The sequence below is a fragment of the Mastacembelus armatus genome, chromosome 5, assembly GCF_900324485.2.
Source record: "Mastacembelus armatus chromosome 5, fMasArm1.2, whole genome shotgun sequence".
NCBI lineage: Eukaryota > Metazoa > Chordata > Actinopteri > Synbranchiformes > Mastacembelidae > Mastacembelus > Mastacembelus armatus.
The window spans coordinates 9,072,338-9,099,840 of record NC_046637.1 but is presented as its reverse complement, the minus strand read 5'-3'; the positions used below and the strand labels follow the sequence as shown (position 1 = coordinate 9,099,840).

The following is a 27,503-nucleotide window of genomic DNA, read 5'->3' as shown; positions in this document are numbered from 1 at the left end:
AATTCACAAACTTAAATTCCAAGACCACTGTATAGTTCTCCTGTCATGACACCAAACAGAGTCAGTGTCTGTTAGAAATCCTCACTGTGTCATTATCCCAGTCACTGGTCATCTATCAACACCAATCTTTTTTTTTTTTTTTTGAGTAATTCATTCCACCAGTGGTCAATAAATTTTGCGTTTTCTCCTCAATCAATCTACCATACATAGAAATCAGCTCTGCAGACATGTTAATTAATGGCCAACAGAAATGGATACATTAATTGAATGACTGAATACATTAGAAGCTGTATTGAGTGTTGCACTACTGCCTCTCAGAAGCAATATGGAGTTGTTATTAGGTTCAGTGATTTATGAAAGATGAGGACAGCTTTGACACAAACTTGTCGGGTCCACTGCTTTGGATGGAAATGAAGGAAGACAGAAACCATCCTTGCATGAGTTGACACAAAGATCTGATCCTGTACTTATTATGAAATGCTGTTTTCATTTATTTTTTGTATTATTAATCCCCTAGGAGAATAGTTTTAACTCCATCCAAATGCATCCATGGGGGAAGCACATGTAACCCTTCTGAATGATTGTAATACTTCTTCTCCCTGTCACTTCATGACAGCTTCAAGGTTGAAGTCTGCACGTGTGCGAAAGGGTCTGTGTGCATGTGTATGTGTAACATGTATACATATGGATGGCAGCATGGCAGTGATGTGATTGATGAGACATGAAAGAGAGCAGAGGAAGATTTCCAGTCAATCAACCTGTGAATAACCACCTAGGCTGTGGATTAGGCAGGAAAGCTGTCTGAACAAACAAAGGCTTACATCCATTACCTTACATGGAGAGTTGTTTTGCTCTCTGGAGCAACACTGACAACAAAATTAAAGAGTGTTAACAAAAATAGATGGATTTGTTTTCTTGAATTTGGGAGATAAAGCATAGCGACATCTAACAACTTGGATGCTCACAGAAATAAAAATCATGAGAGGTAAAAAGGATCTCTGGAGTAGAGTGACCTACAGTGCACAGCATTTACGACTATAAAAATATGTATAAAATTAAATGGGACATGATGACATTTTTTGTATATGAGATTTTGTCCACATTCTTGCATAATTCAATCAGTGAATATGTTACATTTCTGGGGATATCAGTCTTTCTGATGTGTAGAGGCCAGTAACCAACTGATTGAAGGTTGCTGTTGGAATTCTCAGTACTGAGAGGTGAATGTATACCAACTTTAACTAAGCAACATAGATATTGTACAGATTAAGGCAGATTGGTTGTTGTTTTACGTGCGGTTTCATTGGATACCTGACCAATGTCTTAAACCATTTCAGTATTGGTTTTTGGATGCTCAGGTGGATTTGTGGCATAAACAAATGATTTTCCCATATGGCTGCAGTAAAAATATTACTTTTAAGCTATAGAAAGCTGTTTTTGTGTTATTGAATTTGTATTTTAGACATTGATCCAACACCCCCATCAACAGGACAGCATCATTGATCAGGGCCTCCCATGATAGTATGGATAAGGTTTGGTTAGGTACAAAAGCAACCTTGTTAGAGAAAGAAAATATTTCATTGATGTTATGGGACCTTTAGTGTAATGATTACAATTGCTCCAAGAATCCTTATTCCTACAGCTTCTGTTACTTGAACGTAGACAAATATTTTTAGTGATATTTCTGAAACAATTGAATGTATCATTTGTTTTGGGAGGACAATCTCCAAGAAAGGTATGTGAAAATGTACATTTAATAGCCTAGTCAATAAAGTTTTCTTATTCTTTCTTCTCCAGGTCCAAGGGTTGGAGAAGCGAGTGGATTTCTCTGACCTGGGCCCAGTGGGTTCAGTAATGAAGACACTTCCATATGGCATAGGTGGAGGCACAGTTGGAGGAATGACGGGAGGAGTTGTTAAGCCTCCATATCAAACCCGCATTTTCTCCACTTCCATCGACCAAACACCCATCAAATCCAAGCCACCCACCTACAGCTTCTATAACCCTTACGACTCAGCTCGAAACCAGTCCCTGCTCCTGGACCAGACAGGTTACCGTTCTAAGCGCAAGCCCTCACTAAAGACAGCTATGAAGACCAAGAAGATCTTTGGTTGGGGAGACTTCTACTTCAATGTCAAGACCATGAAGTTCAGCTTGCTAGTGACAGGGAAGATCATTGACCACATCAACGGGACATTCACTGTTTATTTTCGTCACAACTCATCCAGCCTGGGGAACGTGTCGGTCAGTATCGTACCACCAACCAAAGTGGTAGAGTTTGAGGTCCTCCAGCAGCAGCAGCTGCACCCCCACACCCGGCAGGACATCCAAATTCAGGAGACCCAGCAATCCACCATCGACCCCAAAGAGGCAAAAACCTTTAACTGTAGGGTGGAGTATGAGAAAACCAACAGGTCTAAGAAGCCCAAACCCTGCCTGTATGATCCATCCCAGACCTGCTTCACAGAGCACACCCAGTCCCACGCTGCCTGGCTGTGTGCCAAACCCTTTAAGGTGATCTGCATCTTCATCTCTTTCTTTAGCATTGATTACAAGCTGGTTCAGAAAGTGTGTCCGGACTATAACTTCCAAAGTGAGCACCCTTACTTTGGATAAGTATGTGAGAGAACAAAAAGACAATGGTAATTACGATGGTGATGATAATAATGATAATGGGAGTCATATTGATTATGATGAAGATACAGGGGACAGTTTTTGCCTCTAAACTGCTGTGAATTGTGGATTTAAATCAAGTATAATCAGAATTATGGATGGTCAGGATATGGCTGATTTCTCTGAATTATTTTCCAACTTTGTTAACTTTTGTTTTTATTTGATTTTTTTCTGTAAATAATGTACTCAACCTCAGCACACTTATTGTTTTAAGATATTTGTTTCTCAGTGTTATTACTTTTTGCAGTTGGAGAATTTGGTTGAAAGTGAGCCTTTTATGCAGCTGTGCTGTACCATCACTGTATGACAGACATAATGTTATGGTAGACTGACTGTTAATCATCCTCTCAGCTCTACGTTTCAAACCCTGGATATAAGAGAGTTATATGTATGAGAAATGCTATGCTGGATATGCATACAATATACTGTGTGAAAAAGCACATTAAAATCTCTTAAACTGTCTTGTCTTTTCCTGTGTGAATATGTTCGGTCTTTGCTAGAAGCATAATTGCAGGGCATGAGCTTTGCAGCCTTTTCATGTTATCTGACTGAGCAAGGACACTATTATGAATTAAGTTACATTTCGCTCTGATTAGAAATTCATGCCCAGGCTCTGTGTAAAGATATGTAATTTTAATTTTCTCAAATATATTGCAGGAAAGTTGATTATGGATTGAATTTTAACATGAAAACAAACTGTAAAACATTCTTAAAATGATAATGTTTAACTCTTTTTGAGGGAGTTGGTATGACGAGTAACAGAATCTGTGGGCAGTATCTGATATCATTTTTAATTACATATACCCTGAAACAGAAAAGAAAAAGAACTTGTATTGGAAGTTATATGACAGATTTTTGTTGGTATGATCAAGCAAAGGAAGTATTGCACACCTGAGCAAACACTTTTTTTTTACTTGCACCAAAAAAACTCCAGGTGGCTTACTGACATTTTATTGACATTTTGACTGCTGCTGTTATAAACTCAGCTCCCTAATAATATTTGCTTTCTCATTGCTTACTTCATAACAAAAATATAAGCTTATGGGGAAATAAATCAGGATAGTGTTACTATTGCTAAAAAAGTAATGCATGCAGATTAGAGGTGAAAGGTTTAAAACAAGGACCAATTCACTCATCTTCATTTTGACTGAATTAAACAAAGCCACCTTAAAACACACACCCCACTTCAGATTATCTCAGACTGTGTCTCTTCCTTGTTCTTATTTTTTTTTTCTCTAAGAGGGGTCACTGACTTTTTGCTCTCCACAGTTTTGATCTGACAGTGGTTCTCAGAATTTCATTAGAAAACACACACTCAATGCTAATTAAATCTTCATCTCACTGTGACTCAATACCATGTTATGCTCTTGATCAATGACATTGAGATGGAGGTTCGTGTATCTTACACAAGCTGCTTGGGTCACAGAGATTGATGGAGTTGATACAACCCAGATTCTCTGCAGAATGTCTGCTACAGTTGCTTAGTGAAGATTCACCACACAGGTTGTTGTGGACACGTCCTTCGTGTGTGACCCCACCTGTTATTGCATGTTTGTGATAGTGTGCTTGTGTGTATGTGATTGTGATAATCTTTATGTATATGTGTGTCTGTCTAGGTAATTAAAAAACATCTAATGAACTATGAAAGAAAGTACACAATATTAAAGGAATACTTATAGTAAAAATTGTAATAGTAGTAATTTGATGCAGTTATCACATGGTGACTGTAATACCCTAGACAGTGACGTCTAATGAGATCAGGTCTCGGAAAGTACTGGAACTAATAAGTGATTAGTATTTGAAAAAAATGTTTTTGACAAAAATCAAAATTCTTTGAAGTAAAACTTTGGATGAAAATTAGTACATTTCATACGTGGCATGCTTCTCTATGTTTGTTTTTGTGAAAGTTGGTATGCGTTGTGCATGTCTTTGTTAGTAAGTCTACAGTATAAAGATGATAGGTAATATGGGAATGATAGTTTGCACTTTGCTGTTCTCGGTTGGCACATTAACCCTTAGTCCACCCAAGCATTCCAGTTATTTCTACAAGAGGATGTGCTGCCTTTGTCTGCATTCATCGGACAGATGGCAAAAAAAGCACCATGCATGATAGGTAACCAGTTTGAACAGAGACGAAAAAATGGAATTAGACAAGCAAAGACATACAGGCTATTCATATTTATTGACACACTTGAGCTGACTTGTGTTATGATGTTTTGAGAGGTGCACTCAGCAATAGGAAAAAAAAAAATTCCATTCCACAAAAGAAGCATCAGAGGCTGAGTTTCAAACCGTGAATCATTTTCCTGTGCAGTAAAAGTGCCTAAATCAGTTAAGCCTGACTACTAAACAAAGTACTCAATAATCATCATCCTCAAGATTTACCCACAAAGCTGTTACACTACTGCAAACAATTTGTTACACCTCTTATAGCCAGACTCGTTTATGTAAAAATACTGTATACCATCCATGACAAATAACTTGATTTGTATTTAATGTTTATTTGAATAGGAACAAGTATATAGCAGGAACAAATGCCACATATCACAGGATTTATATCTTAAGCTAATCTGCGATGTTCATCTATAGATGGGGATAAAATACATAAAAGTCAACTATAAAATGCATACAGAACAACACAAAACACAATCAGTTTACAACGATGCTATAAAAACACAATAAAACACCCATCACCAGATAATTCATGACAATATCACTGATCCTTATTTAAAAACAGTTCCACTTTGACTTTAAAATGCTCACAGGCATTATCCAGTTTGAGATCTGTGAGTGGTGGGTTATTCATATTAATCCCCTGAACAGAACAAGCCATCTGTTCAAATCAGGATTTACAGAAGGACACCTCATGTTACTGAGAGAAACCACCAGGTCACTAGCAATCTTAGGGCCCTGCTTGTTTAGATATTTATAGATGAGTTTAATTATTTAATGAACATTAAATGTAACATATTTTAAACAGATTGATGCAGCAAACAAGACAAAACGTTGATTGAATTTATTTTCTTTATAAAAGCTGAGAGGTGCAGTCTACCATCTGATAAACATTCACTTTAAACTTCATTTTCAAAATGCAGAAAGATATGCTGGTCGTTGGTGTAGGCGCATTTGAAAGCTGCTTTCTGTGTGCTGAGTAATAAACTTAGAAAAGTTGTGGGCCTTAAAATTGGATACCTAGTTATATATTTGTGTAATTTCCTCACAACGGCCTACGATTCCCATCAACCCGTTCGGCAGGATAAGCGTAAGCAGCCGTTGCCAACAACTTCAAACAGCCTGTCAACCGTGTGTGTGTGGCTCTGCTGCTTCTTCCTCTGGCCTGGTAACTGCAAACATGCTGTCCTTCGCTCTGAGACAACTCACACGGGTAACGGAACCAATTTCAGCTTAATTTTGTTCTCGACGCTGTATTTTTGTCCGCTAGTTAGCTAGCTGTTAATAACTGGTTATGTTTCTACACGGTTAGGTAACTCGGCGTCAGTGGGGAGTGGGAGTTTAAACTGCCAACCTCTGCTTGGGCAAGGTGTGCAGTTGTGACCACATGGACAAATATCTGCTGTCTTTATTCACCTGTTCCTATTGCATGTCTCAAATCTGGACTGCTGTCGGCAGAGAAGCTAGCAGGCTCGCTGCCAGTGCGTGTAGCTTAGCTAGCTGCAGCTGTGTGCACATGATGATGCAACAGCGACTGAACAGTTTCATCATGACTGAACAGTTTCATCATGACTGAAAACAGCAAGAAACATCACCACCTGTGAACATGTGTCTCCGATATCATGGAAAAACTGAGCTGGCAGCCTTGGCTTGATTAAAGCTCGTTGCGTCATTTTGGGAAAGTTGCTGTTGTAGTTAATGATCGCTAACCCTTAACTTGGATGAAGTTAAAAGCCTCGGTCTTGATAGCTATGTGCAGATAACGCAAGTCAGGTTTAACAGACAATGCTAAACTAACTAGCAATGAGCGGCCCTGCAACCTGAGACTGAAATATACTGTAGGAGCATCAAGTAAATAGCAATCTCCGATCTTTGAGGCAGACAATGCATCAGGCTGTTGAGGAATCTACAAGGTTTCAGCAGCTTGTCTAAGTGTACACTGGAGTAGTTGCAAGGATAATATAATATTTATGTTCCTGATATCAAAAAAATGGTCGATTTAAGCTCAAAGCTCCACTTAACTTACACACTAAGTTGTCAGTTTATGAGGTACACTACAAAACTAATGCTAAAGCCTAATACACGCTCTACTCTCTTTATATAAAAGGGTAGCAAAACATTTGAAAAGCTCTTAAAGTGCAAGCAGCAGCAACCTGATCATGAAATTGTATCATCTTTCTAAAAACTTTAGAGTAATATCTTAATGATGTAACATTTTGGCAGCTCTCTTAAGCTTAATGCTAAAGTATTATAGTCTTGGTCAATTCATCTGACACACTCTCAATCATATTATGAACTTTACACAGGTATACAGTTAAACTACAGGCCTGCATTACTGGGGAATAGACAGTTGTTTTTTTTTTTTGTCATAGTAATGATTTTTTTAAAATCATTTTCCCCTTTGTGATAATTGTAGCCCATGAGCTTGGATTTTGTGTTTAGGTTTTGCAATATGCCAGTTTATTATTCAAGTAGTTGTCTAATTGGTTGAAGCTATGAATAGCTTGATTTTTGAATTTTATGGAGTGGCATAATTTAGAGAGAGTATGATCTCAATGTATGCTCTGCTGAGTTTGTACCAAAATCTTGTGGCATGTAGTAGACGTACTTATAAATGTCACTTCCAGCATGTTTGATGCTTCCTGTTGAATTCAATAGGTCACAGGCTTTTCCTTTTCTCAGAATTCATCAGTCGACCTAAAAAACTGGGAGTCCAGTTGCCATGACTCAAACTCTAGGTAACTTCACCTGGACGACTGAGAACCTCCACAGAAATTTCACAGGATTTATGTGAAATACAGAGCACTGTAGTACACCAATCAGAAACGTTTTTTTTAAACCACTTCATAACAACCTGGGGTCAGAGGTTGTAATAGAAACCTGAAATGCTGCCCAAATGTCCTTAACCTTTCGGGCTTACTGTTCTGAGCATTTAAAATGTTGAATCAAATGTACCAAATATCTCCTTTCCTTTTCAGTGCAGAAAGTGACAACACTGAAAGATGTTCCCCTGCCTTGAGCTGTTTTTTAGCTTTCTGCTGCTGCTTAAATATAATTTATTGGTATGATCTAAGCACAAACCTGCCACAGGAAGACAAGTAGGAAAGGCAACATGCCAGTGAGGAAATTAATGTCACTTGACACTGTTAGAAAGAAAGTATTAACCTATCTTAAGTCATCTTTTGGCATAGCTCCTCATAATTTTGTGAGAAACTGTAAGGAAATAATTCCTAGTAATCTTAGTGTTATTTAAAATTACAGTCAACAGAAGTTAACTCTATATAAGGCAACATAACCTTTTGGGAAACTTTTCTTCCCCATTTGTATTTCCAGTGTCAACCAACACAGTGGTATTGGCATGTTTATTATCATCCAGAAATAAGTTTTTCCTTTGTTTCTGTTTCATTTAGCTCAGATAGAGGTTTAAATGACATCCCGAGCACACCCTTGGTGGCATCACCTCCCACACCAAAACCACAAAAATCTTAATTTAATGCTTTTATAGACACCAGCTTTTTGACTAATATGTCAGTGTCCCAGCGGAGGCACACTGTAGCTTTTTTGAGTTTATTTTTATTCATTCATCAGGAGCAGAACAGAATCGCACATTTTTTTCAGCTCTCTTTCACAGTGTCTTTTTTTCTAAACTGCGATATTTATATTTAAGTTGCTTGGAGCTACTCTGATTCCATGAAAGATGACTGCCAGTACCTTCAAAATTTCAAGTGTTCCACATGTCAAAACCAGCCTAAACACACATCAAACAAATGAACATCTGTCAGTGCACCTCTTGCAAGTTCGGATCTTTTTTTTTATGCATTTGTTTGCATGTCTTTATGAACTTTGCACTCAAACCCTTACAAAAGTACACTTAGTCCAAATGAAAGACGTGTGTGTGTGCGCGTGTGTGTGTGTGTGTGTGTGTGTGTGTGTGTGTGTGTGTGTGTGTGTGTGTGTGTGTGTGTGTGTGTGTGTGTAGAGAAATCAGTTTTTGTACACATGCTAACTCTAACTCTGCAAAAGTGAGGATGTGATACTTTTCTCTATTTTATCTTACTGTAAGGGGATACTTAATACTGAACCATTTTTAAATGTCATTTGGCTATGGAAAATAGGGCCCCCTTTCACTAGTTTAACATTTTATAAAAATTATTGATGAATCTGGTAAATAATCAACAGATTGATTATGAAAATAACTGTTAGTTGCATGTATGTGTTAGATGGCCCTGTCCAGGTTTTTCTGAAAGAACTGAAAACCAACAAAACCTGACCTTTTTCCACCTTTACTGATGAAGTGAATAATATCCACTAAACATCCCTGGCCATTATTATGAATACACACAGTACAATCAAGATTTAGGACTGATTTCACTACTAAATGGCTTAAATGTCTTTTACATGACCTTTGCAAGATTTTACAATGCAGTAACTCAGTTAACCATCTCTGTTTTTATTTAACAGTCTGTTCACTAGCTGACAGTGTCACATATGCAGTCCACAGCATGCAGCTAGACTCACTGAGGCATCAGGAACCCAGCTCTTTCACCATTGTCCTCTTCTCTACAAGAAGTGCTGTCTAAAGATTATAGATTATAGATCGTATATCATTCCACTGCCTCCTGATGATTGGCTTTGTTGCTGGCATCACCCTGACAACTCTTTGACCCAAATACAGTGCAGTTGCCCTGTTCTCTGCCTCTGTCCCTTCATACCTCTTCACCCCATCCAGATTTCTCAGTCTAGTGTCATCCAGACTGAATCACAGGGCAATTTGTTACGGACAGCCCTGCTATTAGTCAGTGACAGCAAAAGAAGCAACTGAGTGTCAGACTGACAGATGCTGTTGCCCTGTTGACACTTCTTCTCTCCTACGTTACACATCTTTTTTTTTTTTTTTTTTCTTGACTATTTCTCCTCTATAGTCCCTGTTTTTTCTTGTGTTATCAGGCTGATTGTTGTTTGGTATAGCCACTGATGGACAGCAGTCATCTGTAAAATTGACTCACCTCAGAAGCTGCTTCAGGAAATGGGCAAAAATAATACAGAATCAGGATTAATACAATGATTGTCTGTCTTCCTTTTTCTTCTTCTCTGCTTTTGTTCCTTGAACACAGATGTTTGACAGGAAAGGCAAACTGCCAAAAATTACCTATCATTGTCAGGCAAATGCAGTGCATCTGTGACTCTGCCATTATTTTGTGCTCGGCACCTAGCTTGATATGGCCTGTCCCACCCCTTTGCTCAGAGCAGTTTTTTCATCAAGTTCACCTTCAAACGACAGCGTAATCTGTTGCCTAAAAATAGTCCCACAGTGACATATTTGGTGCTTGTATCTTGGCTCTCACTTTTCTTGGAACAGTTTATCTTGTGTTTACTAATTAATCTCTCATAATGATTGGGGCTGGGAAATGAGAAAGGAAAGCAGAGAGGTGGACCACAGGGACTGACTTGTGTGTTTGTTGATGTTCGTACTGTAGGTGTCCCGTTTGGATGCTATGACAGTGATATTGATGACACGATGAACTAATAAAAACGCCACTGGGGTGCTACTTGGCAGAGCATACTTCTAGGGTCACGTGACAGAGACAGAAAGATGGGTAAAAGGAAGCAGGGATAGGAGATGAGGAGGTGGCGAAAGTGTAGGGAGAGGCACCTTTGTCTGTTTTGCAGTGTTCTGTCGAGCTATAACCAGGGCAGTGTTGGCTTAGCCTGCCACAGAAATGCAGACAGCGAAGGACAGTTGCCGTCAAGATTTAATGACCCGTGTGATTTCTCTGTGAGAAATCTGTCCTCTGAGGCAGCCCAACCTGTCTCCCCAGGCCCTCATCTCTTCCAGAACCCTGAGAGGGAGCCCTCTCCCCCTTTCAACCATCACCACTGCCACAAGTGACAGAAGGCCAGGGTAGAGACTCTTAGAAATCAGCCATTAATGTACCAGTTGTGGTGTGTCACCACTGCCCCCTCTGCCACCTCGGGAACCAGAGGCAGAGTAGTGACAAACAGTGATAGAGAAGATAAACTATCTTCAAGCAGTTTCTAAGCATAAAGAGTTCATGTTGAGTTCTTTTTTTCAAACGAAGGGTCATAAAATTATACGACTCATTCCAGATAAACTTCATGTTGTGTAACCTGTATTAGTTCATGCTCAACATTAACAACCATTACTTTTTGTCTTCAAACTCATACATAGTTTCTTTGTTAGATTTACAGTGCAATAAAGCCAGTAGAAAAGATTAAGTACACAAACATTTTTTTTTAACACCTCATGGAATAAGCATAAATTGCATTTTTTTTTTTTTTTTTGTAATGGGTATCCTCAACCAGTCTTGATCATTGTGTTAATTGCTTTTTAATGGTGTTATTAAAGGGAGGTCATCTCTCACACCCCAGCACACCTGTATAGATGGTAACTATAGGTTGGCAGAGGTGGGCTGATCTCAACAGAGTCATAATCATATAGTTGATTGGATGATGGGAGAGAGACAATTTATTTGGAGTGCAATCAACCTGTCATGGATTGTTTTTTAACATGAGTGTTCTTCACGGCACTCTCCATGTTGATTGGGGGTTATTAAAGGGAATCGTGTACTGAATCATACATACAGCTGTAATGCATGACAATCTTTTGATGTGTATAAAAGTTATCTCAAAATGCAAAGCAGTGACTGTATGTAATATCAAGCTAGAAATTTACTCTTGAAATAATCCATCCCAGGTGAACTGCATAGAAGAACCAGGATTGAACCCAGTATTGAATTCATCTTTAACAACAGAACACAGAGCCAGTGTAAATTGTATGGACTCTGCATACTCACATCATCAGACATTGCAGCAGCAGCAGAGCTCACCAGCCCCAGTCCAGATTAGATAAGCAGGAATGCTGAATCTGTTCTCTATATGCCTCCTTCGGTACACTCGGGCTATAAAAGTCAGTCCCTCTGTTTGTAGAAGTGCTGATAGAGGCATAATTGAACAACCATGCTGATTATTGATATCAAGCAAACACGCCAACTTCTAATTATACCAGGCTACATATTTCTGTGTGAGAAACAAAGGAGGGGAAGGGACTTTAAATATCTCCTTATTTATATAGGACAAATCAGGGTGTCAATTCTAAGATGTAAATTAATTAGAGACATTCTGTAGGGAAATTATGTATTGTGTAAAGAAAGAGCCTCAGCTACTTTCATCTTCCAGGACTATACAACTCCAAACTTTGTACACATTTAGATTTCTTCCTTCCTCATCAGATCATATAAAGCACAATATTTCTTTTCCTGGTAACTGCTCTGACGCCAATGATCTGGCAGCTGCAACACTTACTGTCATCCTGTTGTTTTTTTTTTTTTTTTTTTTTTTAAATTAAAGCTGTGGTAATTTTAATTGCAGAATCAAAACAGGATAATTTGCAGGCTTGGATAAAAAAAGAACCTCTCCAAGCTTTGGCAACTAGTGAACCATGTTAGAAAATAAGTTTACGGTTACTGTGGTATCTGTAAAAGTTATCTACTTTCTAACTTCTCATTTTCCTTTCTAATCCCCCCTCCCACCCCCAAAAGCCACTGTGCCAGCGAGCTCCAGTTCGTCTCAGTGTACGTGGGCAGCAGTCCCACGCCGCCAGTCATACAGTGGATGAAGATCGTCCATGGACAGGCCAGGAGAGCCTAGCTCAGGATGACCCTGAGATGTGGGAGCTACTGCAGAAAGAGAAAGACAGACAGTGCCGCGGTTTAGAGCTTATTGCATCTGAGGTAAAACAGCTTTAAAAAATATAACTGTTGTTTTATACATTTATTTGCTCACTGTTTTGGAGTATTAGCTTAATTGAACAGTTTATAGTGTAGAGTGAAAAAGAAAAATGAAAGATGTTTTCATTACTCTGCTAATATAGAAGATAAAGACCCATCCTGTATAATATTCTATTGATTGAGTTGGTTTGTTTTTAGGTGACTTACTCTAATGTATAAATGAATATGATGGATGACTATTTTTTTTTTTTTTTTTTTACTGTTGGCAGCATTGAAAGAAAAACCCTTATCAGTAGATTATCAGTATTTATAAAAGAAATTGAGGGCATACAGTGAATCAAGTCCAACAAATGTGTGTTGCAGTTAAAATTCAAAACTGTAACCTTCTGGTTTAATTATGCAAAAGATTCAAGAGCTATGATGAATAAGTGTCATACTGGAACAAGTGTTAGAAAGGAATAAATGGATATCCACCTCACTTTTCATACATTAATGACCCACTGACCAACATTGCACAGTGGACTGCAAGTCATTCAAATTTGCCTTGTATAATAATGAAACTGTTCTCACTGTAAGCAAGAATAGCTCAGTTGTTACAGAAATATTTGGGTAAGTGTTTTCATTTCAAACTCAGATAGTGTGAAATGGAAAATTTTACTATTCAAAAGCACAGACAAGGCTTTATCTTGCACTGGTCTTTCTCTCTCCTGTTTATTCTTCGCCACAGTAGTTGTTCAGTGGCGTATATCAGCCCCCTCTCAACACAAAGCCTGACCGCTGTAGTGTGAGATAATGCTGATATCTTCATTCTGCCTCCTCCCCACCTTGCTCTGCAAGGCTCAGAAAGGCATTCCCTGACTGAAAAGGGATACATTTTCCCAGACGTGTCCACACACCTCCACAAACTCCCATTCCCATACACACACACACACATACACACACACACACTACAGATTCCAGGAAGGAAATACAACCTTTTTTCTAATATATGCACAATTGCTGGCATGACAGACAGATGCAACAGAAAACTGTTAGTGGGGCTGTTATCTCCTTTGATCTCCTCTTGGCTCCCAGGCAAAGCATTAGTTACCACACAACATATATACCACCACTGTAATAAAGAAGTCAGGGGAGATTGTATGTTTTTGGTGTCAGACCACATGACTGACCAGTGTAATAATGCACAGTAGAGTGGCCTTTCAGGGGCCATACTAAAAGGGGTATCCATCATTGAGGACTGCACACATTTGTAATGCAGTCAAAGTCGGGCGTATCGGTATAATCACAATAATCTAGAGTCACTTGCATTGTCTCAGGCTTTACAGCCCCACACCAGCCATTAGTCCCAATCACATTTTTCTTAATCTCTTTACTGACTAAAATGGTAACGTTTCTTTCTTTCTTTCTAATTTATTTTTTTCCCAGACAAATATAGCTATATACTTGATCTAGAGTAGGCTTCTTTTAAAATTTATAAAATAACTTAATGAAAAGTTCTGTACATTGATAGCCTTTCCCTTAATGCTTTACTCTATTTTAAACAATGTACTGTAATTAATAGTATGAAATAGATAGTATAAAATCCATGTGGAGATGGGTGGTACTGTGGCTCTAGCACACCAGAAAGATTTGTAAAGGAGTTTAACAAACAAAAACAGTTTACCCGCCCCACCCCCACATACCCAAAAGAAATGTGGGAGGTGTTGTCTAATCAGAGAACTTCCATAGAAGCTGTTAGTGCATTTATGTTAAGTATCCCATAAAACAAACAAAACTCAACATCATTATAGAACAAAGAAATTGTGTTTTTGCTTTTGCATCAAAATGTTTTACCAAATTGTTGTTCATCAACCTGTGTATGAATCAACCAATAGTTTCAGCTCTAATAGAAACACAATAGGATTTTCATTCAGTGGACAGATTTTAATTGCTACAGCGCTGATGTATTATGGCATTAGGAAATCCAGTTAAATGAATCCCAGTCAAATAAATCCAAGGAATGAGTCCACTGAAATCCGTTATTAGTATTGATTTTAACAGAAATATTATTTAACTTGTCTTTTTCATCTTCGTGCACATGTACAAGATAAAAAGGTATTACTATATTGCACAGAAGCATACTTCCTAAGATGTGTTTCTTCGAAAACAGCAAAATTATTAAAAAGGCCACACCAATGAATCTTAACATGTGCAGAAAAGTTTATTACATTATCTTATATCCTCCAGCAGCGAGGCGATAAGCATTGTGAAGTGCAGTGTTAGTCTACAGAAGACCAGAGGTTCGATACAGTAATGATTGTCTTTAGCCGGAGGGGGATTTCTCACTATCACTTAACAGACTTTAATTTGCCATCCTTGTCCCTTCTGTCCACTCATGCCATTGATCTGTGTGTGCGTTTGTGTGTGTTCTTTCACCACAGAATTTCTGCAGTCGAGCAGCTCTGGAAGCTCAGGGCTCCTGTCTAAACAACAAATACTCTGAAGGCTACCCAGGTAGAAGGTGAGTGTATTTATGCAGCCACACCTAAACTTATTAACACTGTTGATGTTCTCTGCTTAAGGATATTTGTCAGACATGCATAAACAAGCATATAAACACAAACACTGAGTTATACAGTGTTCTTTAACTTGCCCTGTAATAATACAAGCCGACAACGTGTCAAATAATCCACTGCGTCTGCCTTGCCAAAGAAGATTCCTTAGGGTATATACTGGGAGAATTTAGCCTGATGGTTGTTTTTTTTTTTTTTTTTTTTTTTTTCTATTTTCAGTTTTCCTGGGCTCTATTATTTCCCTTGGATAATTCACATTTATCAGCAGCAAACAGAGAGCTGACATGTTTTGAAATGCTCTGTATTTGATGCCTTTTGATTCCTGAAATACAAGCCTACCATAAATCTCCCTCCCACTGAATGTGTTTTTATTTCATTTTTGTTTTGTTCCTTCCACATCCTACTTATCTGCTCTTTTTCTCTTTAATGTAATGAAACAAACGGATGATCTCATTGAATGAGTGGTTTGTGCCACTTATTGGTCCCTTAGTGTAATTCCACTGAAAATCTTTGAGCATTTTCACCTGGGTTGTCCCAGATCTGGTGTTGGGTTAACATTTCTCTGGATTTCTCTAGATATTTGTGACCAACAATGCTGTTTGTGTTAAACGTGTGAAAGAAACCAGGCCTTGCTCAAATGGATTTAAATGTGCTTATATGTAATAATATATGTAATAATATATGTGCTTAATATTGACGATTATTTGCACATTTGAGTTACACAACTGCTAGAAAACAGCTTATTTGTACATCGCTTTTGCATTTTATTTGTCTCTGAAACCAAACTGGCCCACACATTTACAGGTATTATGGTGGGGCAGAAGTGGTTGACCAAATTGAGCTTCTGTGTCAGAAGCGAGCCTTGGAGGCCTTTGACCTGGACCCAGCTCTGTGGGGCGTCAACGTTCAGCCGTACTCTGGCTCTCCTGCTAACTTTGCTGCCTACACAGCCGTGCTCAACCCCCATGACCGCATCATGGGCCTGGACCTGCCTGACGGAGGACAGTTAGTAATCAGTGCTGCTTTCTATTTATTCTTAGCCTCTAACCCTTACCTAAGTGGCCTTACTTTGTTTGTTGGTCTGTACTAGTATTTGCAGGACCTGAAATATCAGTGACATGCATTTTTCTTTTGTTCATTTCCTGCACATTTGTTTAATCCAAAGGTTTTTCTTCTGTCATGAATCAAGAAGCTCACAAGTCTTTTTTTTCCCCCACATCTGTTTGCATTTTCCTTGTGACCCCAGTCTGACCCATGGCTACATGTCTGATGTGAAGAGGATCTCGGCAACCTCAATCTATTTTGAGTCTATGCCCTACAAGCTAAATGTAAGTAGGCACTATTACTACTGACATCAACTAACAAGTTATGGGCAGTTGTATATGCAGTTTAGTATAGACTGTCATATTTTTGATAATTGTGAGGAAAGTCAAAGGAATTATTTTTACAATTATTAAGGTAAAACGGCCATGTTTTGAAAGTATGCAATATTCTTCTGTTGAAGTTATAAAAATTGAAATAAAATTGATAGAAATAGAAAAGACAACAACAATATAATAGAGGTAAATTCTGTTTCCATTTCTGCCCCAGTAGGAAGGATACAAGGCAGCATAGGTAGGGATTCAGTGTCTCATCCATCATCGGTCGATCAGATTCTTGATGACAAAGAGGCTTAAACTCAAGTGTTTTGGTTGGTGTATGGACACTCTCATCGCAACCATACAGTCCTATTAGAATGTTATGTACAGCAGGACCACTCAGATGTGATTTATTTTTTCATGTTACCATGTAGATATGAACAGTGCCTTTTATTTGAATATATTGTATTTTCTTCATGGGGACGTAGTTGTGTGGTAGTGATGCTAGCAGCTGATGGATGGCCATGAGAGTCTGCATGTCCAGACCTGCTGATGTATGGGCAGGCAGGACCCCTCTGTGAGAGAGATAATGGGAAATCGACAGGCTGGCCAGCAGCACTGGCTCTGTCTTCACAATGAGCAGCTTGATGGAGTGAGGGGGCATCCATGGATGAGTTATGGAGATGGGAGATTATCAGGTTGTCTAAATAAAGCTCTCCCTCCTTCTTTTCTGCTTTCTTTTTCTTGTCTCCCTCGCTCACCATCTTTTCTTTCTTTTTTTTTTTTTTTTTTTGTCTTTCACATTTTCTTATTTATCCTGCTCTTTCTCTTTTCTGCACTGCTTCTCTTTGATGAAAAGAGGGGAGAGGAGGTAAAACTGGAGATTTAGGCACAAGACACACCTTGTTTGAGATGTCTAGCATGACCCCATTTCATGTGACTGAAGTACTGAAATACACCCACTGAACAATGGATTGTTAACATGTTTCCTAAATTGCTCAGTTCAAGGAAAAGAGCATGAAAAGTCTCCAAGCCTCATCACACCAGTTGAGTAGATCCCTGAATGGTTGGATTAGGATAAGTAGGGGTGCATTATTGCAATTGCTCCATCTACCTCTATGATATGATAGGTTGAAATGTCTCAGATAAATTTCTTCCCCTTTTAATGTAGCCAAAGTACATCAAATGCAGCTGCTTGAAATGAGCTTCAAATGGAAAAAAAATCTCTCTTCTGTGTTGAAATGTTTGCTCTTGATCCTCAAGATACCTGACAGTTTTTTTTCATCCTCTCATGTTCCTTTTTTTCCTCCTGACCCTTACTCTTCTAATATTCTCATATTCCTCCTCCACTTCCTCTTTATTCTTTCCTCTTGCTCTGCCTCTACTCTCTCGCTCTCCTCAATCTGTCTCTCTCTCTCTCTGCAGACTGCAACAGGACTCATAGACTACGACCAGATGGAGTTGACGGCCAAGCTGTTCCGGCCCAAGCTCATCATTGCTGGCACCAGTGCCTATGCCCGCCTCATTGACTACACCCGCATCAAGAAGGTGCATGGAGAACTCTCTGTATTCAAAACCCAGCCAGCCTTCACCCCATCTTTCTCTCTGTTTGTGTGTGTTTCATTCTACCTCTTCATCTCCTGTTGCCTCCACTTCTCATCCAGCATTAGAAGGTCACACCAGCTTGCCTTTTTATTTCAATGTCACTCAACCTTTTCCAGTAAATTGAAACATACGTGCTCTTCCCTTAGGCAGACGTAACCAGGATATCTTTACTAATTTTATGTCCCTGAGTAGAGATCACCTTCTGCTTTACTCATTTTCAACCACAAGTCATTTTTTAGTCTCTCACACACACACACACACACACACACACCACACAGATGCTGTCTCCCTCCCTTGCCTACTCAACCGAACTAACAGTGGACAGTTGCACATGCTCACACGTACACAGTACCAACTTTTAACTGCATACTTCACTGCTGTCTTTGACAGTACACAAGAGGCCCCTTCATCTGTTTTTGTTATACCCACCCGCTGATTCACTTCATTCACTCCATGACTGCTTCCCTTTGTTGCAGAGCTCCACTTTGGCTTCTACCATCAAATGGAGTGTCCCACCATTACAGAGCTCTGTTTTTTATTAAGCACCATAACTACTTTGCCACTAGGCCTGAAGTGGGGCCATATTTTCCCCCTGGCATATCTCTGTGGAACTGTTCATTGTTTTATGACAGAATCATCTGGGCTGGGCTCCTCTCCAGATTTTGATTGTTGTGTTACCTAGATTGAAGCCGGCTTCTTTTTTTTTCCCCCCCCATCTGATTTTTTTTTTTTTTTTTTTCCTTTCTCTTCTGTCTGAGTTCATCAGCTACTGCACATCACCCTCTCGTGTTCTTTGCCCCCTCCAGAAACCCTGCCATTTCTTCTGCCTTTTTATCTAATAAATATGCACTGATCCAGTTTAGATATGAGGGAACGGGAGATTGTCATGATAATGCATATTAATTGGAGCCCTAAAAAGATTGTTTACTGCTCTGCTTATTTGCCAGCAAGCTATTTACATGTTAGCAAGCTATTTATGTTTATGCCTTTTACAATAAATGCTGGTAAGAGACAGCAAGGTTTTATTGAGTTATGCTGTTATATGTCAAGCCTCTGAAGACTTTCAGAGTATAATTAGACCAACTTCTGTTTGAAATATCTGCCCTTTGAGAAGATAGGTACTGGTAACAGCTGTAGAGTTAAATTTTAAATCAACATATAGAGAGCGCAGTCAAAAGAAATCACCACAGAGGAGGATCACTGACGACACAGAGGCAATTTGAAGTACTGCAGTTTAGTTTTATATGAACTGTTGTAGTTTCTCGTAGAAATGTGTAAATCAATATGCAAGTGCACTGCAGTTAATAAATATTTGGACAGTCACACATTTTCACAAAAATACTGAAAAAACTGCTCAAGCAATTCAAGAGGTTTTCATGGCCAAACAGCTAGCCAAACCACCTGACTAGTCTTAATAAACATGAGTTTAATTTGAAAGAGCCTTGAATCAAGGAAAAATGAATTTGGCCGTGAAGTATTGTAGACAAAGAATTTTCAACCAAATATTAAAAAAAGGTGATTTTTAGTTTGAACTTGGCTCATTATTTTTTCACTGCTATGGGACTATTTATAAGAACCTGAGATTTAGTACTTTAATGTTGTTTAATTAGTCACCCTGACAAAAATGTCTCATTGCCCAAAGCTTTGAAAGAATGTGCTTCAGTTAAAATGTAGAACAGAGTAATCTCAGGATTTTATGCATCTTGAAACAGAACTAAAATATCTTGCCATGCAAACATGTGAATCCTAATTTTGTGCTTGTTCCCTCTTTTCCACACCTTTGCCTTTCAGCTGTGCACTGAGATTAAGGCCTACATGCTTGCTGACATGGCCCATATCAGTGGATTGGTGGCAGCCAAAGCAATCCCTTCTCCCTTTGAACATGCCGACCTGGTCACCACTACCACACACAAATCCCTCCGAGGATCCAGGTAAGAGGAACACCTTGTATGCCATAGCCGCTTTGGGTGGGGACAAATCAGATTACCAAGGATGAAACCTTTTTTGTGTTTTAGAGAAAAATAAAATTATTCTTTTCTCTCAGGGCTGGCCTCATCTTCTATCGTAAGGGAGTTCGTTCAGTGGACAAGAAGGGGAAGGAAATCGTGTACGACCTTGAGGACAAGGTCAACTTCTCTGTTTTCCCCTCCCTCCAGGGTGGACCTCATAACCATGCAATTGCTGGTGTGGCTGTGGCACTCAGACAGGTCAGCACAGCACACACATGCCAATGCAAATCTAACTAACTTGATTTGTATTAGTGTAATGCTTTATTCAGTTCTGTTATTTCCCAATACAAAGTTGATAAGAGGTGAAACAAAATCGTCCCACTGAGATTCTTGGGTATGGCTTGACTTGGGAACTTATTCCCTAGGGTACTCTTGGCATCTGTTCTTTCTTTTTGTTTGGACCATAGTGCTGTGGTTAACAGTTGGCCACAGATTTTTTTTTTTCTCTTACCAGTTATCCAATAGAAAATATTCAATATTTGAGTCACAAGATACAAATATAGACAAAAACAATTTGCATAACTGACTCAGTTAAAATGTGTGAATGATTGAAAATTGTTTTCCTAATATGTCATGAATTATTTTTTGATCCCTAAATGTAAAAGCTAATTCTAAATTTAGTGCTTCTATGTACCTCAACACTTTTTGTTTTTGTGTCCATGTCCAGGCACAGAGTCCCATGTTCAAAGAATATATCACGCAAGTACTAAAGAATGCCAAGGCTATGGCTGCAGCTCTACTCAGCAAAGGCTACACCCTGGTGTCAGGTAATCTAACTTGGATTTAGCATTTTTTAATTCCCTGGCTCAGAAAACAGCAGGGAGAAAAATTGAGAACACACATCAATAAAGAGAAATGTCCTGTCACAAAATGCTAATTACAGCAGAAAAAGAAATGCATTTACATTCATGGTGTGCAAATGGGCCACTGTTAGTGTAGTTGCCTTGTCATTTAAGATAATAAAGCTAGATGAAATGGCCATTCACTGAGCTGTGAGTGAATGCTTAAATCTTGTACTGCATTTAATACGCCCACCTCAGCTCTTTTTTTTCTTTTTTTTTTTATGTATAGCCTTCATTTGAAAAAAATGCACTCTTCCTATGCTTACACAGCATTATGTGCATACTCCTTTTTTTAATCTTGTTGTAGACATCTGTGTAAAAGTACAAAGCAAAAACGGTGTTGTCAAAGAAGAAACAAGGAGTGTGTAGTTTCTCAAGTAGATTGTTTAGTACTAAAGGAAAATTTGGGTATTTTCAACAATGTAACTTTTATAGTAATAATGTATTCTTAGATGGCAGCATACTAGGTCCACCTAGCTAAAACGAATACATTCAAATACAATAGTCTTGCAGCAAATCGTACCTTCATGAAGGTTATAATTTTTTTTTTGTTGTTGTTTTTTGTTGAAGCTGTTTCAGCAGGGTGCTGATTCAACTATATGGTCATGGAGAGTGTAGTTTGTAATAATGTTGATCTGTATTGCTTTATGCAGCTATGTTTTTCTTTTGTCAGTGAGTCTAGGCTAAATAAACATCTCTGTACAACACAATAGAGTTTGAAAGCACAGTGAAATGCAGCTTCAGACATGTATTAGACTGCATTAGTTTTAGGTTACTGTACACAAGCTAGAAACTGAATGTGTATACTTCTGGTGCTAGTACTAAACATATAGGAAATATATTTAAATGAATATACTTTACATGTTTTTTGTCATTGTGACAAATTATTTTATTATTAAAGTTCAATATCATATAGTTTGTCACTTTCACAGTGTGTATTAGCAAAAAAAGCAAGTCAGCATTTATTCCTGTTGTTGTTTGAGTTCCTTAACTGCATACACTGTCATATCCAAAAGCTAACAAACCACATAACATTACTCATTTAACATTACATCCATGTTAAACTTAAGTTGAGGTTGTCTGATCTGAAACTGTTTCTACGAAGCCTTCGACTTTTCTTTTCTTCAAAAGTTTTTACTAAAAATAGTGAATATTTCAGGTGGGACCGACAACCACCTGGTCCTGGTGGACCTGCGGCCTAAGGGCATTGATGGAGCTCGGGCCGAAAGGGTGCTGGAGCTTGTGTCAATCACTGCCAATAAGAACACCTGCCCTGGGGACAAGAGCGCTCTGACTCCTGGTGGCCTCAGGCTTGGTAAGGAGCAGCTTCACATTACACTACATTTAGCTTGACTCAGACAAAGGCTTTTTATACTTATTAAAGGTATGATCAGAAACCACCAAAAATAATCAAGAAAACACTGCTGAACTACATAATCAAAAGATTTTGAAACTCAACCTTGTCAACCTTGGTCAGTCAGCTATTCAGCATTTTACGTTTCATATTTGACTACAAGGTGATGTATTTTGTCAAAGCTACTTTGCTCTTAACATCCTGTTCAGTTGAAGCTGTTTAGCTTACTTTTCATAATCTAATTCTGCATATGGAAATCAGTCCACCAATTGAGCCACAAGCACTGAGAAAATCATGATTAATTAAGCATGTTTGGCTTTTTAATCAACTTCCAGGAAGTTGAAGAGCTCCACTGCTGCACCACCACATTTTTAGCATTATCTTAAGGCAAGATATTTGCTTACAGTACAGTGTTCTGCACTTATTAACTTCTCATGTGGATTGCACCTTTGTGACTCATTGATTATCAGCGTGCAGGTTTGACACATCTGGAGTTTTTTTTTTTTTTTTTTTTTTTGTTCGGTTTATATCTGAAATTTTAAGAAGCTCCAAGGTCAAGGTTCTGTTTCTGTGTAAGGAACATATGGTTCCCAAGTACAAAAAAGCAAGAAGTTGAACAGTAAAAGCAAAAGGAAGAAAGTAGTCATTCCTTTTTATTTCAAGCAGCAGGATTTGTGTTCTTTTCTGTCCCAGGTGCTCCAGCCTTGACCTCCAGACAGTTCAAAGAAGCTGACTTTGTGCAAGTTGTCGAGTTCATGGATGAGGGCTTCAAGATTGCCTTGGATGTCAAGAAAAAGACAGGTAAGCCTAATGTGAGAAGGGAGATGGATTATAATATAACCTGGTGGTTGGCAAGAAGATGTGCTCTACTTTTTATTCAAAGCACAGTTTGAAGCTATGTATTTATTAGAAAAGCAACAATGGTACAATATGCTATATAGACACTATATTTTTTACATTGTGTATACTACATCCAAAAAAGGAAAACTGAGAGTAAAGAAAATGCTCAGAGGTAATAAAACAAAGAAAACTAAAACTGTAAAGCTGAGTAATTTTTCTGTCTTCTCCAGGAAAACTCCAGGACTTTAAGGACTTCCTTCTTCAGGACCCAGAGACCGTGGCTAGTATCGCAGACCTGCGCAACCGTGTAGAAGCTTTTGCCAGGCCCTTTCCCATGCCTGGTTTCCATGATCATTAAGCTGGCTAGCCAGGGGGGCTATAACAGCCAGGTGGCAGAAACCTGGCTGGGCAGAAGTGTATAAGAGGAAAATGTCATGGTAGTTAAATGTGAATGCACTGCCTGCAGATCACGATGACTCAATTACCTTTTTCCCCCCAATCAGATCTTAAAAATGATTTCTTTTTATACTTCTTTGCAGTCACCCATCATTCTATTCTTGTAAAAAATGCGACCTCTGTGATGAGGTAAAGAAATAAAATATGATAGTGATTTTGTAGAGCAGAAGAACCTATTTTATATGATGTGTAAAGATTTTTCTCACTTGTCTTCACAACATTTCTTTAATGTAGGAGGAAAAAAAATAACATGTCAAAACAAACAACAGTTCTTGGTGTTACTGACTGATTTGATTAGTGTATAATTAGTTATTATAAAAACATACACTGAAGTCTAAATCCTCTAAAGAGTCTTAAATGAACTGGTATTCACTGGTACTGGTTATTATGTTGACATATAGGTGGGTGCGTAATAGCCTTATACTGTCTCTTATTTATGAAACCAAGGACGCTTCATGAACCATTCTGCCAAAAAAGGTTGTGCTGGCCATTTAACTTTTTATACAGGAAATTTTGATAAAAATCAAGAAAGTAACTCAGAATGTCAGAATATCACTTTTGCGAATTAAGCCTGTCTTAATCTGATTCTACAGGAGAAATAATAAATATAACATCATTCTAATACACAGCTGTCCTACTCTTCTACTTCAAAAGTTTGATCATATAAATGGTTTAAGAAACACATTTCAGACACTGTGTAAACAAATATGTACTTAAAAATAGATTGTAATGGCATTGCATAAAAGATTGCATTACAGTATGTCCACCTCTTGTCTGAAAATCTATCGGAGGATGTTATGTTTTTATGACATTGTTGCAATTGCATGATTTTTTTTTTTTTTAAGTGCTGAGAATTATTCTGCTCTGTATTTTATGACAACAGAAATACCTTGGATTATTTCTTACTTTCCTTTAAGTATGTTTACAAGGAGTATATACTTTTCTATATATTATTTAAAATGAATTAACTATGTAACTGCCACCATTTTACATTCATTCTATAGTTACTAATATCCGTTAATTTGTAGTGTAAGATAGTTGACTCACAATTTGTTATGCAGTCTATCTCACTTAAATTTAATTTATTCCACCATAGTATTCAATGATAGAAACTGTGAAGAAGCTGGATTTGACCAAAGATTTTCAGAGTATTTTGGTGTCAGTCTGGCTCACAGATAGGCAATGTTGTCATTATCACTGCATCAGTGAGGAAGCAAGATTTCTACTTCTGAAATGGTCTTGCAGCACAATCGAGAAGTGTATTGGAAATGGTGTGGTACGTTGTTTTCTCAAAAGCACAGCTTCTAATCTAACCTAAATCCTCTGAGTTATCCACATCACAGGTTTTTGACAGCCTAAAAAATAGGATTTTTTTTTTTTTTTTTTTAAACGGTGTTCAATAATCTGCTGTTTATCATCACTTTTATGTTCCCAGTCCTTATACATCAAAACAAGGTTTAACTTTTTTTTTCTTTTACAGAATGTTTTTTAATTCATTTTAATAGACGAGTGCTAATAAAATTCATCAATGCAAACATTTGTGTTGTGTTATTGATGTTAATACACATCACTTGTCACTCATTCACAAAGTTCAAAAATACAAAAACAAGTTGTTTTCCAGGATGGTAATGGTGCACTGTCTGTATATGAAATCTGTGTACAGGTAATCAGAAGAATGACTTGCCCTATCAGAGCAGAGATTTGGGTTATGTTCATCTGTGAGGATTTCTATAAGAAACTGTTGTAATTAATTGGCCTCAGATAGAACCATATTGATCCTGCTACTTTTAATTCTTGGATGTCTTTCACTCACACATGACCTACTCTACTTGCGGTAACGCAAACCTAACGCACCCTTTCTGATGGCGCGGTATATTTAAACGGGTAAGGCCCTGAGTCCTGTTTGGCCGGTTGCTTCACGGTTCATGCTGTTGCTCCTGTGGCACTTCTACCAAAACCTTTCGATGCCGCTGCTCTGCACTAATGCAACATATTCCCAGACAAGCTAACCAGCCCAGCAGCCTAGTCACGTGGCTGAGATAAAGGATTTTTATGGTGGAAATGTTTCTGTTTGCGCTGCTGCCGCCATCCAGCTGCTCCGTTAAACAGTAGCTACATTTTCCCGTCCAACAGCCACTTGTGACCAGAAGAGCTGCACTAGACAAAGTTTGGACCGTTTTCAAAGGGTTTGCTGTCTGCTACAGGAACCACCGCTTCACCAAGGTAAGAGACTGCTGCTTGTGCTAACTTGACTGTCTTGGCTCTGTCTGTGCGGTGTTTGTGTGCTCGGCTGTAGCTGCTGTTTAACTGGTCGAATAACGTTACTTTGCTGCTGACATGTTTGGTATTTTCTTCTTAATTTTGAAATACTTTGTGAATGAGGTTTGTTGTTTTTCTTCTTTTGTTTTTGTTTTGTTGTTTTTGTTTCTGTTGGCGTCTGCATGTCCCTGGTCCTCCTAATACTGTAGGCCTGAAATAGAGATTTAACAGTCACTTTACTCTTTATTATGGTTCATGAGAAATGTTTTAACAGCAGAAGAGATGTGTTCATGTTTTCCTTAGTGTTATGTTATCTTTTTAATCTAATGCGTATTTCTCTGTGGTTCCTGCTGCTGCATTTGCGTTCATTGTCATACTTTAGATTAACGTTAGATTCATGTAGAGCTGTTTTTCTGCTCAGTGCCTCATAACATTTCAGAATTTGTCTGCTCTAGTTTTAAGAAAGTATATTTGTTTAATGATTTTAGCTATGGGTTGCCATGTTTAACCTAGCTGCTGTCATTTCTTGTGTATTGCTGTATTTAGCTCAGTATATACAGCAGGTGCTGTGTTGGGGACTGGCCACATGGCATTTTTGGTGCTGCAGGGCTTGTTGTGTGGTAGACTAAAGCTTAAAGTTTTAATTTAATTTCTTAGTTTGTTATTGGCATGCCGGCACATTTGCATGCTGTTTACTAACAGTCTCCAGAGGACTGAAGGTTGCTAGGCTCACAGATCAGAGTCTAGGAGGGGGCAAACATCAACTCTGTATGGCTACATGCTATTTGTTGGAGCCATTTCAGCTATATGAATAGAGACATGTTAAATTTTAACCTACAATACTTATTTAAAGTGAAAAATGGCAACTGCATTTAGATTACTTCTTTTGAAAGAAAAATATGATGCTAATGGCATATTTGTTTTCATTTAGTTTAGGTTAAAATTAATGTGGATCCGTTGCCTATAAAGCAATAATGTTTGGAAATAGACTATCCTTTAAGTTATTGTCTGTAATAAATGCCGTCCGTGATTATATCCCCAATAGGTTATTCTTTTTTTCAGATTTGTTAAGAATGTTTAACTTTGACCAATATTATCTTTGTGCATCTGAGCTGATAAAACTCAGTTTTATAGGGTGTGAAGGTTTTGGCAATTCATATTCAAATTAACATGTTAATACTAATAGCAGGCAGGATTTTTTGCGTTACATCAAAATGTACTCAGGTGGTGGAATTTCAAGACTCTCTTGCTAGTTTTTTTTTTTTTTTTTTGGGGTCATTTTATATACTGGAGCCTTCTCACCCCATGGGGGAGTTAACACAATTTTTCCATTCCTTAGGAGCAACACAGATGAGCGATATCTTTTAGCAGCAGAACGGATTGTAAAATCACTCTGTAAAATGAATAGGTCCATAAGCAAGAAAAGTCCAATGAAAAAGTGCTCTTCAGTTGTAATTGTCATAATTGTACTCAGTATAACCCATCTGGTACATTTCCTCATAATGTTGGTCATATATCAAAGCCTTAAAACTCCCCTCTGATCTGCCCTCTGATGCTGCAGAAATGCACACGTGCACACACACACTGTTTTAAATGAAAAGGATGATAAAACTCAGTTCCCCTGGTAACTGATCT

The 27,503-nt window shown here is 38.2% G+C and overlaps 2 protein-coding genes across 2 annotated transcripts in view; both read left to right on the top strand.

Moving 5' to 3' along the window:
• Positions 1-2,980, top strand: part of nxph4 (neurexophilin 4) — a 34,910-nt gene extending 31,930 nt beyond the window's left edge. The window contains exon 2 of the mRNA XM_026307347.1: positions 1,798-2,980. Within this exon, the coding sequence (XP_026163132.1) occupies positions 1,798-2,616 (819 nt within the window). The 3' untranslated portion in view covers positions 2,617-2,980. The remainder of the gene's footprint in view (positions 1-1,797) is intronic.
• Positions 2,981-6,025: 3,045 nt separating this feature from the next.
• Positions 6,026-25,146, top strand: shmt2 (serine hydroxymethyltransferase 2 (mitochondrial)). The gene is made up of 12 exons (XM_026307398.1): positions 6,026-6,058; positions 12,405-12,596; positions 15,014-15,093; positions 15,950-16,150; positions 16,392-16,473; positions 17,929-18,051; positions 19,900-20,039; positions 20,153-20,315; positions 20,785-20,884; positions 22,119-22,274; positions 23,007-23,114; positions 23,384-25,146. The coding sequence occupies exons 1-12, from the start codon at positions 6,026-6,028 to the stop codon at positions 23,509-23,511; spliced, it is 1,506 nt and encodes a 501-aa protein (XP_026163183.1). The 3' UTR covers positions 23,512-25,146.
• Positions 25,147-27,503: the final 2,357 nt, after the last annotated feature.

Coding starts and splice junctions, on each gene's coding strand:
- shmt2 (XM_026307398.1), top strand. CDS start 6,026: ATGCTGTCCTTCGCTCTGAGACAACTCACACGG. Junction 6,059..12,404: donor CTCTGAGACAACTCACACGG/GTAACGGAACCA, acceptor CACCCCCAAAAG/CCACTGTGCCAGCGAGCTCC. Junction 12,597..15,013: donor TAGAGCTTATTGCATCTGAG/GTAAAACAGCTT, acceptor CTTTCACCACAG/AATTTCTGCAGTCGAGCAGC.